At 46.1% G+C, this 15,238-nt stretch overlaps 1 protein-coding gene across 16 annotated transcripts in view; it reads right to left on the bottom strand.

Moving 5' to 3' along the window:
• Window positions 1–15,238, bottom strand: part of SYNE2 (spectrin repeat containing nuclear envelope protein 2) — a 330,781-nt gene that overhangs the window by 19,630 nt on the left and 295,913 nt on the right. For 14 of the 16 annotated variants that reach the window (XM_004738910.3, XM_004738907.3, XM_045070315.1 and 11 more), the window contains one exon: window positions 3,728–3,890. In XM_004738910.3, coding sequence (XP_004738967.1) covers window positions 3,728–3,890 — 163 coding nt within the window. Of the gene's footprint in view, window positions 1–3,727; window positions 3,891–10,218; window positions 10,495–15,238 lie in introns of those variants that run through there. The other 2 variants (XM_013057000.2, XM_013057001.2) reach the window with 2 other exon arrangements.

Genomic DNA, 15,238 nt, shown 5'->3' with positions numbered 1-15,238 from the left:
AGCAGGTAACAAAAGCTCTAGAGGTGGGGCAGAGTAGGTGTTGGGGGTGGGCTGGAGGGAATGACCAGGAGGAGGATCCACAGAGAAAGGGAGAGGTGGAGAATGCAGCCAGGAAGGAGGAGAATACAAAAGGAACCAGAAGAACAAGATAAAGGGGGAAAAGAAAGCCAAGCCGGCTGACGGCAGACCGGTGGGTGGGGGTGGGTGGGGGGGTGGGGGGTGGGTGGGGGGGTGGGGTGGTGCGGCTCCAGACAGACTCTGGGGGAGGGGCTGGGGCTGGCAAGCCAGTGGAGCTGAGTGGTTTAGGAGGAGGCTGGCTGGAAGCTGAGCGCACCTGCTGGGAAGGGGGTTACTGGTAATTACAGAATGGGGGCTAACTAACAGCACTCTCCCTCAACGTCACCATATAGCACCCATGGGAGAGAAATGCGGAAGGCTTAATGCAAGTGGTTCATGGTTTAAAAGAGTTACAAAGGTTGGGGCTCCTGGGTGGCTCAGTGGATTAAAGCCTCTGCCTTCAGCTCAGGTCATGATCCCAGGGTCCTGGCATCAGGGCGGGGAGCCTGCTTCTCTCTCTCTGCCTGCCTCTTTGCTTACTTCTGATCTCTGTCAAATGAATAAATAAAACCTTAAAAAAAAAAAAAAGAGTTACAAAGGTTGCTACCACTTCCTTTGCATTTTAAAGAGGATATATTCCCCCCCACACACACAGTTATACTGTCCTTATTACCCAAGGAGTTCCACGTAAGAGAAAGAAAAAAAGACTCTGGTAAGATCTGACTTCTTCCTTAGGGTGCTCCCAAGAACATTACAATGAGGATCTGGGAAGCATGGTTCCTAATCACTTTTGGGGCCTAAGGGATTTTGCAGAAGGCACTACCCTAAGCTTATAGGTCTTATTTCTGGAAATAACCATGAGACTTACTATATTTAGCAATAGAAACACAAGTAAGGTTTTGTTTTTGTTTTTTTTAATGGCCCATGCATAATTTTTTTGGTGATACATTTCTGTTTTCTTGTGGTTTTGACGGAGGCCTTAAGATCTGGTTTGGGTATTAAAAAAATTTTTTTTTTTTAAATAGAAATACTGAAACTTTCCTCAGGTTGTCTGTGATAAGCACAATACCGGCCACCCAAAGATGTCCATGCCCTTGTCCCCAGAACCTGTGAATATGTTTGGCAACCTTAATTCTGGGTTGGCAGAACAGCCTATCAGCTGTTCTTAACATCTTGGACTATCCAGGTGTCCAGGTGGGCCCAGTGTGATCCCAAGGGTCCTTAAAATTGGCAGAGGGAGGTAGATGAGTCAGCCCGAGGGAGAAGGGACCGTGACGGAACAGCACAGACAGATGCAGTGTTGCCGGCTCTACAGATGGAGGAAGGGGCCATGAGCCAAGCCATGTGGGCAGCCTCCAAAAGCTAGAAAGGGTGAAGAGACAGACTCTCCAATAGGGCTGCTAGAAAGAAACTCAGCCCTCCTGACACCTTCTTCTTAGTCTGGGGTCAGATTTCTAACCTCTAGAACTCCAGTAAGAGAATAAATTTGGGTAAAGTTGCTAAATTTGCAATAATTTGTTAAAGCAATCACAGAAAACTCATTCATCTACCTTCTTTTTTTTTTTAATTTTTAATTTTTTATAAACATATATTTTTATCCCCAGGGGTACAGGTCTGTGAATCACAAGGTTTACACATTTCACAGCACTCACCAAAGCACATACCCTCCCAATTCATCTACCTTCTTTACGGTAATGCTAATCCTAAACGCCAACTCCTTAATTTGTTTTGGATCACTGTGAGATACGAATCCCATGATAGTGATTATGCTTTCAATAAAGAGGGAAGCTTCAAGTCAATCAGAATGAAATTATGGACCCTTTCAAAACAGGATCAAACAAGGCCAGAAGGTCGGCAACTGCTCCAAATTGTACCCTCTGGGGAGTACACTCCCTGCAATTTCATGATGCTCTGGCACACCTCAGATTTTAAAATGTTAACACACATGACTGGCCCCTGCCAAATTTAGCCAGGCATTCTTTAAGAGGAAAAATATACTCAGTTTCTATACTCTTTACCTGAAAAAAACTCATCACTCAGGGTAAATTGTTACTTGTAAGGCCTATCTGTAAAGAGAATCTTCAAGAACTTGATCTTAGTGGCTCAAAATTGCAAATAATGCTGATAATGTCCAGCAGCTGGGACTCCACTGAGAAGGGCACTAAAATCTGTGCAATGTCCATTAACATGGTACTTCTATCAGTATTCATTTCTCCACAAAGTGAAAACAGATTAGAGAGGACCTCAACAGAAAGGACATACTTAAATTTTTGTGGCTAAGTGCCAAAACCATATTTTTACTTCATAGCACTGCTAAATCCTACTAATTTGAAAGTCAGAGAACAGGCATCGTTTACAAACAGTAATAGTAATAGATTGAATAAAGATCTAAGTCAAGAGGAATATCAAATACTTGGCTCTATTTTATCGTAGCAGGAGATGTCACGCATTACTGTTAAAAGGACTGATTTGAACTCAAGGGAATCTGTCATTAATTTACCATCACCTTTTGCCCTTGAATCTGTGTGAAAGGTTCAGCCCCCAAGTCTTTCTCTAAGAGCAGCTGTTACATGTGGGTTCCTCTTCCTGGGTGCTGACAGCAAACACCAAGGCTTTGGCGGTACCGTGAAAAAACCAGATACACATCTGAGAACCCGAGACAGCCATATTGCTTATATGGTCAAAACAGAATCTGCTCCTGGGGCTAAAAAAAAAACAACAAAAAAAAAAAACCACGACGGTGAAAGAAAGCCACCAAAAGGCTACTATGAACTTAATTTTGAAAATAAAGACAAGCTCCAGGCACTGCCTACGAGAATGAACCTGGGAATGTGAGCTGATGGGAGGGCAGGAAGGGGGATTTGGTAAGTCTGTGGTATCAATGAGCACCCACAAGATTCGTGTGATGATTAACACCGGCAGGACTCAGTGATTTCGTGCTGTGGAATTTCCAGGGTTGGCTCAGAGGGTGAGTAACTGATGAAAGAAAGGCACAGAGGACTGGAAGACGGACTTCCTAAGCATCTTCTTTTTTATACCTCCTTTTTTTGGGGGGGGGGAGCTCTTATCAAATGATCTGTTGTTCCATAAAAACTTTCCTTGGTTAGAAAGTTTATTTTTCTTTCAATTCATTGCCTTCTAAAACTATATTCACAAATCACAACAGAGATCCAAGTAAAAAGATACATATACAGGGGCGCCTGGGTGGCTCAGTGGGTTAAGCCTCTGCCTTTGGCTCAGGTCATGATCTCAGGGTCCTGGGATCGAGCCCCACATCGGACTCTCTGCTCAGCAGGGAGCCTGCTTCCCTTCCTCTCTCTCTCTCTCTCTCTCTGCCTACTTGTGATCTCTGTCAAATAAATAAATAAAATCTTAAAAAAAAAAAAAAGATACATATACAAAATGCCTTATTCACCATGAAGACTAAGACCTACATCTCAAATATGATTCAAAGCATTTCACAAACAGATGGATGCATGGGGCAGAAGATGGGCACACGACACATGGTCTCCCATGTATAAGAACATGGACAGGTGGTCAGTTTTCTCTGGAAAACAATGAATCAATATTATGAAACGTGAACATGCTAAATGAAAGACACAGTCCATACGGGTTTCAGTTAGCAGATATCACAGACACCTATACTCTTAAAAAGGCTTTCTTTCCTCACCTGCTGCTCGGCGAGCCTCTTCTGGATCTCTTGATCGTCACAGACATCATAGACGACGGGCTTAGAAAGCTCGGACTCGATTCGAGCCAACCAGGTACGAAGGTTGCTCATGTTTTTGTCTAACTGCTGTATAAAAGCAAAGGTCTCCTTCAGCTTCTTCACCCTAAATGTATTTGTGGGGGAAAAAAAAAGAGGTTAAAGAGAAAAAAAAAAACCCACAAAGCCCAACATTTAGCAGTAACAAGAAGGTGCTAACAAAGGTGTCACAGCGTAAAAAGCAATTTATGTCAGTCACTGATTTTATAGCAGAAACAGGTCTCAAGTCACAGGAGTTTTCACAGAATAGGTGACACTTTACAAAACTGATGGTCTGGTTGATTTTCAAATGGGCTAAGGGTTCATCTACTCCTGCGAATGCGAAGTCCTATCATTCCTAAAGTGGGATCCCCTGAGACCCAGTACATTTTTCTAGAGCTCCAGAGGAAAGAGGAGATGTTATCTCATTCTCTCAAGATTAAAAGAATCCCATGTGGGGCACCTGGGTGGCTCAGTCGGTTGGGTGTCCAACTCTTGGTTTCAGCTCAGGTCAAGATCTTGGCTGTGGGACTGAGCCCCTTGTCAAGCTTTGCACTCATTCTCTGCCTCTGCCCCTCCCTCCCACATGCACATGTGCGCTCTCTATAAATAAATAAAATCTTTAATAAAAAAAATAACCACACTTGATTTCTTTTTTTTTTTTTTTAAAGATTTTATTTATTTATTTGACAGACAGAGATCACAAGTAGGCAGAGAGGCAGGCAGGGAGAGAGAGAGAGAGAGAGAGAGAGAGAAGCAGGCTTCCTGCGGAGCAGAGAGCCCGATGTGGGGCTCGATCCCAGGACCCTGAGATCATGACCCGAGCCGAAGGCAGCAGCCCAAACCACTGAGCCACCCAGACGCCCCACTACACTTGATTTCTATCCAGTTTCTTTCTTGGGTATACCCAAGTTTGCAGCAGCCGAGGATGTCCCCCAATGGTTTAAAGATATTACATTCCTGGCTCCTTTGGTGGCATCTGGCCCATGTTGCTTCTTGGGGGACTTTCTTCTCGAGCAGGCACAGAACATGACTGTGCCAAAGCCCACCACCTCTGGTCTAAGGGTTGAGGGAGCTTTATGTATAAACCCAGCCCATTACGGCACAGCTGTATCAACCAAAAGGGGAACAAGGAGTGTGCTGGGAAAGAGGGCAAAGATGATGTACAAATGTAGTTTTAAGCCATCTGCCTCCTACACAGTGTGGAGCGGATCGAACACACACACACCGAGTCCATGTGCGTGGTGAGCTCACTGGGACACTGGCGTATGGGATGTCAAGGGGAAATGCCGCAGTGGCTAGGAAAATAATCTTCATGTAGATCTTGGGAAAAAAAAAATTCTTCTACAAACTGCCCTCATGGAAATCCTAAAGTGAGTGAGCGCTTATTCTGGTGACTTGTGGCATTATTATTTTTAAAAAATTATTTATTTATTTGAGAGAGAGAAAGTGAATGAGAATGCTAGTGGGGGAGGGGCAGAGGGAGAGAATCTTCAAGCAGGCTCCCGGCTGAGCATGGAGCTCAACACAGGGCTTGATTTTACCACCCATGAAGTTCAACACAGGGCTTGATCTTACCACCCATGAGATCATAACCTGAGTGGAAACCAAGAGTTGGACGCTTAAACGACTGAGCCTTCCAGGCACCCTGATCCATGGGATACCAAGTGAATCCCAGAGACTTGGGAGTAACAGCTACAATGCAGAGTTCCCACCTATTAAGACTCATATTATAAGGTGCTGTCAGAACTCCATCCTGTAGTACTAGAAAGAGAAGCAGAGGCACTGAAAGTTGCCAGAGTGTACTGTATTCCCTGTGTCCATCATCTCCTCTACCTGGACTGCCTGTGAATGGCTCCCAAGCACCCTCTTTGCCCCCCTCCCCTACCCAGCTGTGGTTCTGTGGCCAAAATGCACATTCCAGATGGTAAGTCTGATCTGTTCCTGCTCAAAGGCTTTTACAGTCCTCACCCCACCCCAGGGTACCAGTTTAACACCCTGACCTTTGCAGGTCCTCAAGTGTTCACTGGTCCCCCCCCTTCCCTTCTCCTGGAGCATCTACCACTGCTCACCAAAGACACTGGGGGCCCCTCGCCCAAGTGCTCCCTGGGACCTCCTGCCCTGTGTTGCGTCTGCACCGCTCCTGAGAGCGGGCCAGGCTGCACGGGGCTTGTTGCCTCTGCGTGGACAGAACCCTCACTCCGCTGGGCAGACAGGAGGTATTGACGAACATTCACTGCAGAATAAATGTGTCAGAGCACTTCCATGATACTGCATGTGTTTGAATTTTTTATTTTTGCTTATTTTTTTTATTGCTTGCATCCTACCATCAATCAAATCAACCCTGGGGACTTTCAGCTCCAGCTCTATTAGCAGCTAGTTTTAGGATTTAGGGAAAATCCCTTTACTTCGGCATCCTTATCTCTAGTAGGCTTCTGAGGTCCCTCGAGCTTCAGGGAGGTGTTTATTATCTGGGTCAAGTTAAGGCCAGAGTTCTGGACGGGAACAGACCTGGCTCTAAGTCCCACTGTCCCATCCATGAGCTGTGCACCCCTGCAAGGTACCTACCCTTCCTGATTCCCAGTGTCCTTCTTATCTGCAAAATTAGCCAGCTTGCAGGTAGTCATGAGACCGAAACAAAAGGACGTGTGTAAGGTCTCTGGTGTAGAGTAAGCACTCGGTGTAACACTAGCTCTTATTCCTGCCAACTGGGATTCCATGATACTACAGTAAGAGCTCATTTATAGGGCACTGGACCTTACAAAGTCCTTTCATAAATGTTTATTCTCAACTCTGCCATGAGGTGGGCAGGCTTGGGAGGAGGCCATGGACTCATGGAGTCTGGTGGTAAAGGGCACAGACTTTGTGGGCAGGGCCCGAGTTTGAATACTGGTTCTGTTTAAGCTCATCTGAAAAGCTGTGTTAACACTAGTTATCTCTTCCTTTTCTGGGTGGCTGAGAGGGTTGAGTAAGATATAAACACATGAATTTTATCTGGCACAGTGCCTAACAGAGATCAATGCGCAGAAACCACGATCGAGATGATTTTCATGGCGGTATGTTTTTCTAAATTACAGTCCTACTGCAAACACCACAAGGAGGTCCTTTCAAAGCCACAAGATGATTTATTAAAAAGCAAGTAACAGAATCTGGGGCCAGGCCTGGATGCAGCTGTAACCTAGATCCTGCCTTTGTTCCCACAGCTTTAGAGGTACACCCTCCTCACCCCAATATCCTGTCACCCTGACTGCCTAGGGACCAGAAAGGACACTCCCAACAATGCCAGAGGAGCTGGGAACCCCACGCCCTACGGGATAAGGAGTCTTTCATGCAGTTTGCAAGGGGCTGCCCTTTGGGAAGGCTCTGGCTGGAGAAGCAGCCTAGCCCTGAGAGCTTCAGAGAGGTGGGCAGAGGGGCTCAGGCTTGGCGGCTCCTGCATGGATCTCCTGTCTCCCCCTCTATTGGGCACCTGACCCTACTCCATCCCAAGTATCCCTGCCTCTTTCTTTAAAAAAGAAAAGGGCTAAAATGTAACTTCTTAAATGACAGGAGGAGCAAGAGGCAGAAGAACCTGGGTGCAGACACAGAGAGGCAGTGATCATGAATCCTGGTCACTCCAGGGTGAGGTGTGCAGTAAGAGGGGGGGTGGGGGTACAGAGCTGATGGAGGAGGAATTTACTTGGCTTCCCCAGCCCTACGGTACTCCAGGCCAGTGGTGTGCGAAATAGAGCGCTTAGGACCGCCATGGAGTACGTGAATAAAATTAAGACTTTCTACTGTTACTCCATTCTTTTTAAATGTCTACATCAGGTATACTTTCCAATTCACGGACTTTATGATTATGAACATGCGCACATCTACCTGTGCCAGGCTCACGGTGCTTCATTTATTAGCGACTCATTTAATCCTCCCAGCGATGCCTGGAGATCAGTACTGTTAGCATCCCCTTCAACAGGCGGAGGTAACTGTGGCACAGGGACCAAATAACCTGCCCCGGCACGTGATTTATTAAATGGCAGGGGCAGGACTCCAACTGGGTACCCTGGTCCGGAGCTGCTGTCCTTACGCCCTTTCCTCACGGCAACTCATGTAAACCTGCACACATGAATGTGCACACGTTAGCACGTGAGCTTGGATCAAGCACGGGATGGTTTTCGTTGCTGTTAGGGACCATGACAGGAAGTGCAGTCTCCTGCTTCCGGGTACCGCGGCGGGCAGAAGGCCATCCACCAAGGGCTCTCCTTTGGGGACCCACATCTGCCCTTCTGTAATTCACTTCAACAGGCATTTAACCAGTGCTTTGTGTTGGATCCTGTGTGGATTCAGTATTTCAGTATTTCATAACTGAAATACAGGTCTTATTCCCATGGAGCTCATGATCTAATTCAGATCGAATTTCAGCAACGTAATACAACATAGGAGGTGCTCAATAAGTATTTTTTGAATGAGTAAATGATGCTTACCTTCAAATTTATTTTCATAAAAGACATGGCTATTTATATATTAAAGGAAAGAAATAGAGGGTCAGAGCACCCCCAATCCGTCTTGCCACAGAACAATTTGCTGCCACATTACAAGGCCTATAAGTTCCCAACTCTTGGTTCCCTGTGGGGCAAGTGAAATACTGACAAACAAGCACACAGATCACACATACTCTTAGAGCACATGGAAGAGGAAGGGAAGGCAGGAGGAAAAGACAAGAGGTTGCCAGGAAGCTACGAAAGATTCATCTAATCAGGATTTAACCTACTTCCAGGTCCTGACCCTCTGACAGAAGGTGTAATATCCAAAACCACATTGTGATTTAAAACATTTTTTTCAGGGGCACCTGGGTGGCTCAGTCGTTAAGTATCTGCCTTTGATCCAGGGTCACAGGACTGAGCCCCACATCAGGCTCCCTGCTCATCGGGGAGCCTGCTTCTCCTTCTCCCACTCCCCCTGCTTGTGTTCCCTCTCAAGTTGTTTCTCTATCAAATAAATGAATTAATTTTTAAAAACCACATTTTTTTCAGATAATCATGGTACAACTTACTCTAGGAACCATCAGCTGTACTGTGGAGTCTGTATTATTGTATTCTATACAGATACTGTAATCTAATTATCACCTTTCCCAGGCCAAGAAGTATGTGTCATTTGCCAACCCAGGCAACCAACCTCCATGCTAGGCCTGGCTAATATCGCTCCTGGACAAATTTAAATCTCGAGTTAATGTTGGCAAACAAGGCAAGCCGTTCAGAATCCAGCTTATTGGCCCAGGGAAGCAACCACGACATCGCATGACATCAACCCCCTCCCCCCCGGCAGTTTGTTTCTGTAGCTCCCGATCTCTTACCCAGGTGCATTCAACAACCTTGCTCACCCGTGTAGTTCAGCGAGTCATATTTCCCCAGGAAAAAATAAGTGCGATTTCCTGAGTTGAATTCTAATCCCGAGGATTAGAAAAGCAACATTTTTTTGGTGCAAAGGGAAAATTTTACACTTGTGTAGATTAGGGGAAGATCTGGATAGAACTGAAACATTTTCATATGAAACAAACAAAATTAAGAGTTTTTGCTATGAGTAGCTACAAATTAGAAGATCGTTTGCAGGGATTATGGGTAGAAGTGTAGAAAATCATCAAGGTGAATTAAAGTTTTATATTAATAGCGACAGATCAGAACAGAATACTTATGAACCCTACTCTGTCTCCAAAACAAACAAAATCAAGTCTGGTTAGTATCATTCTGTGTATCAGACCTAAGTCTTACAATGTATGATGGAGGCTTTTATTATCGAATTCATCTCTATTGAAGAATTTACATTTCAGTCCTATTTTCTACATGCTAAAAGGTCTACAGTTAAACTATGAAGACCTCAGATCATCATAAATTTTAAAAAATCCCATGCCAATGTGGACAGCATAACTTAAAAAAAATGCTAAGGAAAATGAGACTGTCTAAGTATCTGAATTTATGCTAAAGCAAACAGATACTCAAACTTGTGGGGCAGCTGTCAGTTGCTTAAAAACACTGTACAGATTCTGTACACATGCATCTTTTTAAATGACTGAACAGCTTTATGGTAAGATAATCGATTACTCCAAGATCTTGAAGCCCTGATGTGGGGGGGGGCATGGACATCACGAGATATTTGAGCTAATCGCCTCTCCGAAGCATTGATGTCGCCAGAGGACTTCCATTTTCCACATAGCATCATCACCCCTGTCCCCTGCTTGTCAAAGACTGACTGCAGACACAGGCATGCACCCATCCCCCTAATGGCAGAGCACACACACTCCACAGCCACCATCTCTTGTCGTTGTCGGTCACTCCTATTGTAACCAACACGAGGGAGCAAGGGAGCGAGGGAGCGAGACACACAGACAGAGCAGCCGCCCCTCGACCATATGCTGCGCTGATGGCTGAAATGGCACTTACTGTTGATGCGAAAAAACCATTCCTCCCGGTTAGCGGCAGCTCCGAGCTCCCGGCTGCCTCTCCACCTCCCTGGCCGAGGCAGCCCCTCCCCCTGCGGCCGGCCGCTCCATCCCTGTACTCAGCATCCTCCGCGGCGGCCGCCCTCCTGCAGGCTCCCGGCCACAAAGCAGCGCCCCCAGGAAGGCAGCCGACCTGCCTCCCCGCTCAGTGCATGTTTTAATCTTCGTTTTCTCCCTGGCAATAAACAAATATCTCCACTCCTTCCTCTCTCGAGCACACATACACACACAGTCTTTGTTCTGACGCTACAGGATTGCGATGCTGGGGGAAGAAAGTCACAGTGTTATCTTGGTTATGGGTTATTTATGAAGTGCTGTAAACCGAGGGAAGAAACATTCGCATTTGCGGCATGGAAAAGAGGATTTCTGTTGTCTTCAAATCAAATTGGTTTCAGGTTTGAAAAAAAGGGTGAAATTGGAAGGCCCTGAGTGCAACAGGAATGCCTTCCTGGGTCCTTCTGAAGAAATTTCGGGGGGGGGGGCGAGATTCTGCCCTGCCTTTTTAACCCTGTGCATCTTGGTTTAGGGAAGGCAGAGAGTTCATTGAGTCCATTACTCTGCTTTTTTTGGGGGGGGGGGGATAGCTCTGTGTATATCTATCTTATAATACAAATGGAGTTCAAGACTTGGCAGAGGAAGAAATTTTGCAGTTTTCCTTGGTAGCTCCTCCCAGGGTTTCCCATAATGTCTCTGAAAATTTCTCCACATCCCTAACACTGGTTTCTCTAGGAGAGCCCAAGTGGCTGTTTACCAGAGCACCGCTGGTTTGTGCCCAGTCCCTTTTAGGCTCACTCAGCCTTATTTTAAGTCTCAACAATATCAATCATTTTTCATAGGTCCCTAAATACCAACATTTAGTAATTATCACATCCGTACCTTAAAAGACAGAGAACACATTCTACACCAGTGAAATCAGGGAGCGCAGATTTAGAAATACTTCCTCCAAATGCAACATCTAACTTGTGCTCACATACTTAACTGTCCCTGGGACCTGCTAAACACGGTCCCCAAAGCCTAGCACACTGGACCTGCTGATGCTGCGGGGTGCCACTGTCCCCTGAGCACACTGGTGGCTGTGGTCTCCTCGAGGAAGTGCCCCAACCCTCAGCAAAGCATTTCTGCAGGCTCCAGGAGCAGCAACCCCATACTCCAGAGGTGCAATGATCAGGCTGGTCAGAAGGAAAATGGAAGTGGGGAGGCCAATCTCACATCTGGCTCTCCCTGTGCTAAAATCTCTAAGCCCTTCCAGTCCTACTGGATCAGGCTGTAGCAAGTCAACTCTATGACTAGCAGCATTGTCTGGTCTCCCAAAATAACCTTGAGAAAATACAGATAAAAAGACAGCAATGAAAAACTTTATCAATTTAAAAGGCACACATCTCCCTGCCCATTCTGCAAGGGACGGAAAAGCAATCCCAACCCGCAGTTGCCATGGTAATAACTGCTAAGTTTAAATGACAACATTTTAACTGCTACTATTATACAACAGGGGGGCTTTTCATATTGGAAGGTGAAATGTGAAAATTATGCTTAGTTGAAAAGTTTCTTTTCATGTCCTTGATCCTTCTGATGCTGAGACAACTATCTAGTCTAACAGGGAGGGATCCTATGGGAGCATGTCTGAATAAATCCCTCCTTCCAACACTGGCTCAATGGTGCCAAGTCTCTACCATTTAGAGAAATGAAGGCGAAAGGTAAAAACATTGATGACATAGTTTTACATTAAAAAAACAAAACAAAACAAAACCATGTTCCCTTTTCCGTAATGAACATCAGAAAATACGGATAGGCACAAAGAAAATTACAATCATCAATGATGTCAACACCAAAAAATACCCCATGTAAACATTCTGGAGTAAGTCTTTCCACTTAGCTGTCCCATCTGTTTTAGGCATGGATACCACTGCCCAGATCATTCACACATGCTGCTAGAGTCTTTAAAAAAGAGGCTCCACTCCCCTTGGCCTACTGGCCCCATGTCTCTGAAGAGGCTCCACAACCAGCCAGAGTGACTTGCCAAAGACACAGACTTGCTTGTCACCACAGGGCTCCTGCTACACAGGACAGAGTAAAGGCTGTGATTAATGAATGGTGAGAAGTTTCTGGGAAACAAAAGTAGATGGATTTTTAGGGAGTCCAACTACTGGGTTTCTGAAATCAACGTAGGCACAGGTGAGCAATGTCAGACTGAAGTCTTCCTCTGGGAGGAGTCCCACTGAGGGCAGGACACTGGGGAGGTGTGTGTGTGTTGGGGGGGGCAGGATCCTTTTTTCAGACCTTTGGTCTCTGCTGGCTAAAGCAAGTGAACTCGGCATCTTTTGTCCCTCATCCTGCACCCAAAGTGCTCCTACTAATAGGTAGCCTACCTACCCCCTCTAAAATGGAGGGTCAGGGGTGCCTGGGTGGCTCAGTGGGTTAAGCCACTGCCTTCAGCTCAGGTCATGATCTCAGGGTCCTGGGATCGAGTCCCGCATCCAGCTCTTTACTCAGCAGGGAGCCTGCTTCCCTCTCTCTCTCTCTCTGCCTGCCTCTCCATCTACGTGTGATCTCTCTCTGTCAAATAAATAAATAAAATCTTAAAAAAAAAAATAAAACGGAGGGTCGAACATGCTGGTAGTTCTGAGAACTTCTTTAGTGGTCTCTCCTGCATTCACATTTTGTGGGGTCTGTTTTCAAGGATATTATCTAAGAGAGCATTGGGAAGGAGGAGCTAATAGCTATAATAAATTTTAAACAAAAATTTTAAGGAGATTTATTTTTTATTTTATTTATTTATTTTTTTTAAAGATTTTTATTTATTTATTTGACAGAGAGAAATCACAAGTAGATGGAGAGGCAGGCAGAGAGAAAGAGAGGGAAGCAGGCTCTCTGCTGAGCAGAGAGCCCGATGCGGGACTCGATCCCAGGACTGAGATCATGACCTGAGCCGAAGGCAGCGGCTTAACCCACTGAGCCACCCAGGCGCCCAGGAGATTTATTTTTTAAACGAGATTTTATTTAGCTGAGAGAGAGCTGGTGTGCAAATGGAGTGGGGGAAGGAGCAAAGGGAAAGGGGCCAGCAGACTCCGCGCTGAGTGCAGAGCCCGGCGACGCGGGGCTTAGAGCACGACACAGAGATGGTGACCTGAGCCAAAATGAAGAGTTAGCCACTCAACTAACTAAGCCACCCTAGACAACCCTTAAAATATTTTATTTTTAGGTAGCCTCTGCCCCCTCTATGGGGCTTGAACTTACAACCCCAAGATCAAGAGTTGCAAGCTCTACCCAATGAGCCAAGCCTGGTGCCCCTATAGCTTCAATTAAAAAGAAAAAAAAAAAAGCTATCTTTCTTCATTTAGTTTGTCCATTAAGCATAGCAGCATATAATTAATATTGGTCTTCAGATCAGATTGGGTTCTAGAATAATCACACCATTTGCCAAAAAATATACAGTGCTTCCAGTGGCCTTTCTGGGGGTCTGAGTGGCTTGGTTGGGTGTCCAACTCTTGGTTTTGGCTTAGGTCATGATCTCAGGGTTATGGGATCCAGCCCTGCGCTGGGCTCTGCTTCAGTGCAGAGTCTCCTTGTCCCTCTCCCTCTGCTCCTTCCCCAACTCATATTCTCTCTAAAATAAAATAAAATCTTAAAAACAAAACCAAAAAAAAAAAAAAACCTCTCCCCGCCCCAAACAACCCCTCCCCCGAAAACAAATGGCCCTTCTGTTGATGAAATGAATAGCATTTTTAAAAAAGATTTTTATTTATTTATTTGACAGACCTCAAGTGAGCACAAGCAGGGAGAGCAGCAGGCAGGGGGAACGGGAGAGCAGGCTTCCTGCTGAGCAGGGACCCCCCAAAGTGGGGCTGGATCCCAGGACCTTGAGATCACGACCTGAGCCGAAGGCAGACGCTTAACCAGCTGAGCCACTCAGGCGTCCATGAACAGCATGTTTTTAAAGTGGTGAGATGTTACAAATACAAGCTGCCCAAGGCCCATGAGAATGCTAGAAGCTCCTGCAGCAATTCTGAGGGAGAGCCAGTTACTGTGAATTCTGATGTCTACACCAGGGCCCATGTAACTGTATGTGAGGAATCAGCATTAAGACTGACAAAGGCTCCCCAGCTCCCTTTGATTAGTTGGTTATTTTGGAACTGCAGCCCTCCGGCTCTCTGCTTTGATTTTATAAAAGCTGAAGAACACTTTACAAGGAGAGGAAGAACTGTGGTCTGGGTCTGAGCTTGCCCTGCTCGTCTGTTACATACAACCATGGTGAACCGCGCCAGAGGATAACAGTGTGTGTGGCTGGACGGACCCATCACTGTCCTGCTTCCTCTGCTACGCTCTCGTGCAGGGTTTATCAACAAGGAGACCAGGGCCCACAGGGGGCCCAAGACTTGTTTGTAGCAGGTGGCAGGTCCAGCATCTCTGACTCATGGGGCAGCGTGGTGACACTTTGCCCTGCTGCTCACTCTAGCTCTCTGTTGCCCTGACCAGCGCTGTGGCCAGTACCCGGGCACTTGGGAGAAATGCTCATTCTCAGCCCCACCCAGACTTACAGAATCTGAAGCTCTGAGCCCAGCAACCCAGGTTTTCATGAGCCACTATATTCTGTTGCATGTTTAAGTTTGAGAACTCACTGCTCTGGAGTAGACAAGTACATTCCACACTGAGTTCTACATTTTAGAAAAAATTCGAATAATCCACCTCGAAAAGGCCAGGTCTCAAAGGAGCCCAGGTGGGGTGCACGGTGGAGCACGACAGCCCGCCCCTGGTGCCATCCCCACCCTGTGCAGCAGAATCCCCTCTGCCCTGGGGTCAGTAATTTACCCTCTATGACCTGCAGTGTGCCTCTCGCTAAAATTGAAGATAGTGCCCTTGCAGGACTGTGGCGAGAAGGAAAAGGATTTATACAAGGAAGCTGACTTCCAAAACAAACAACACTGGTTTCTCCTCTGTCCATCCCATCACGAAGCCTACTACTT

The sequence above is a fragment of the Mustela putorius genome, unplaced genomic scaffold (assembly GCF_011764305.1).
Source record: "Mustela putorius furo isolate JIRA1106 unplaced genomic scaffold, ASM1176430v1.1 tig00000129_pilon_pilon_pilon, whole genome shotgun sequence".
NCBI lineage: Eukaryota > Metazoa > Chordata > Mammalia > Carnivora > Mustelidae > Mustela > Mustela putorius.
Note: the sequence above shows the minus strand (reverse complement) of the source record. Positions and strands in the feature narration are given on the sequence as shown.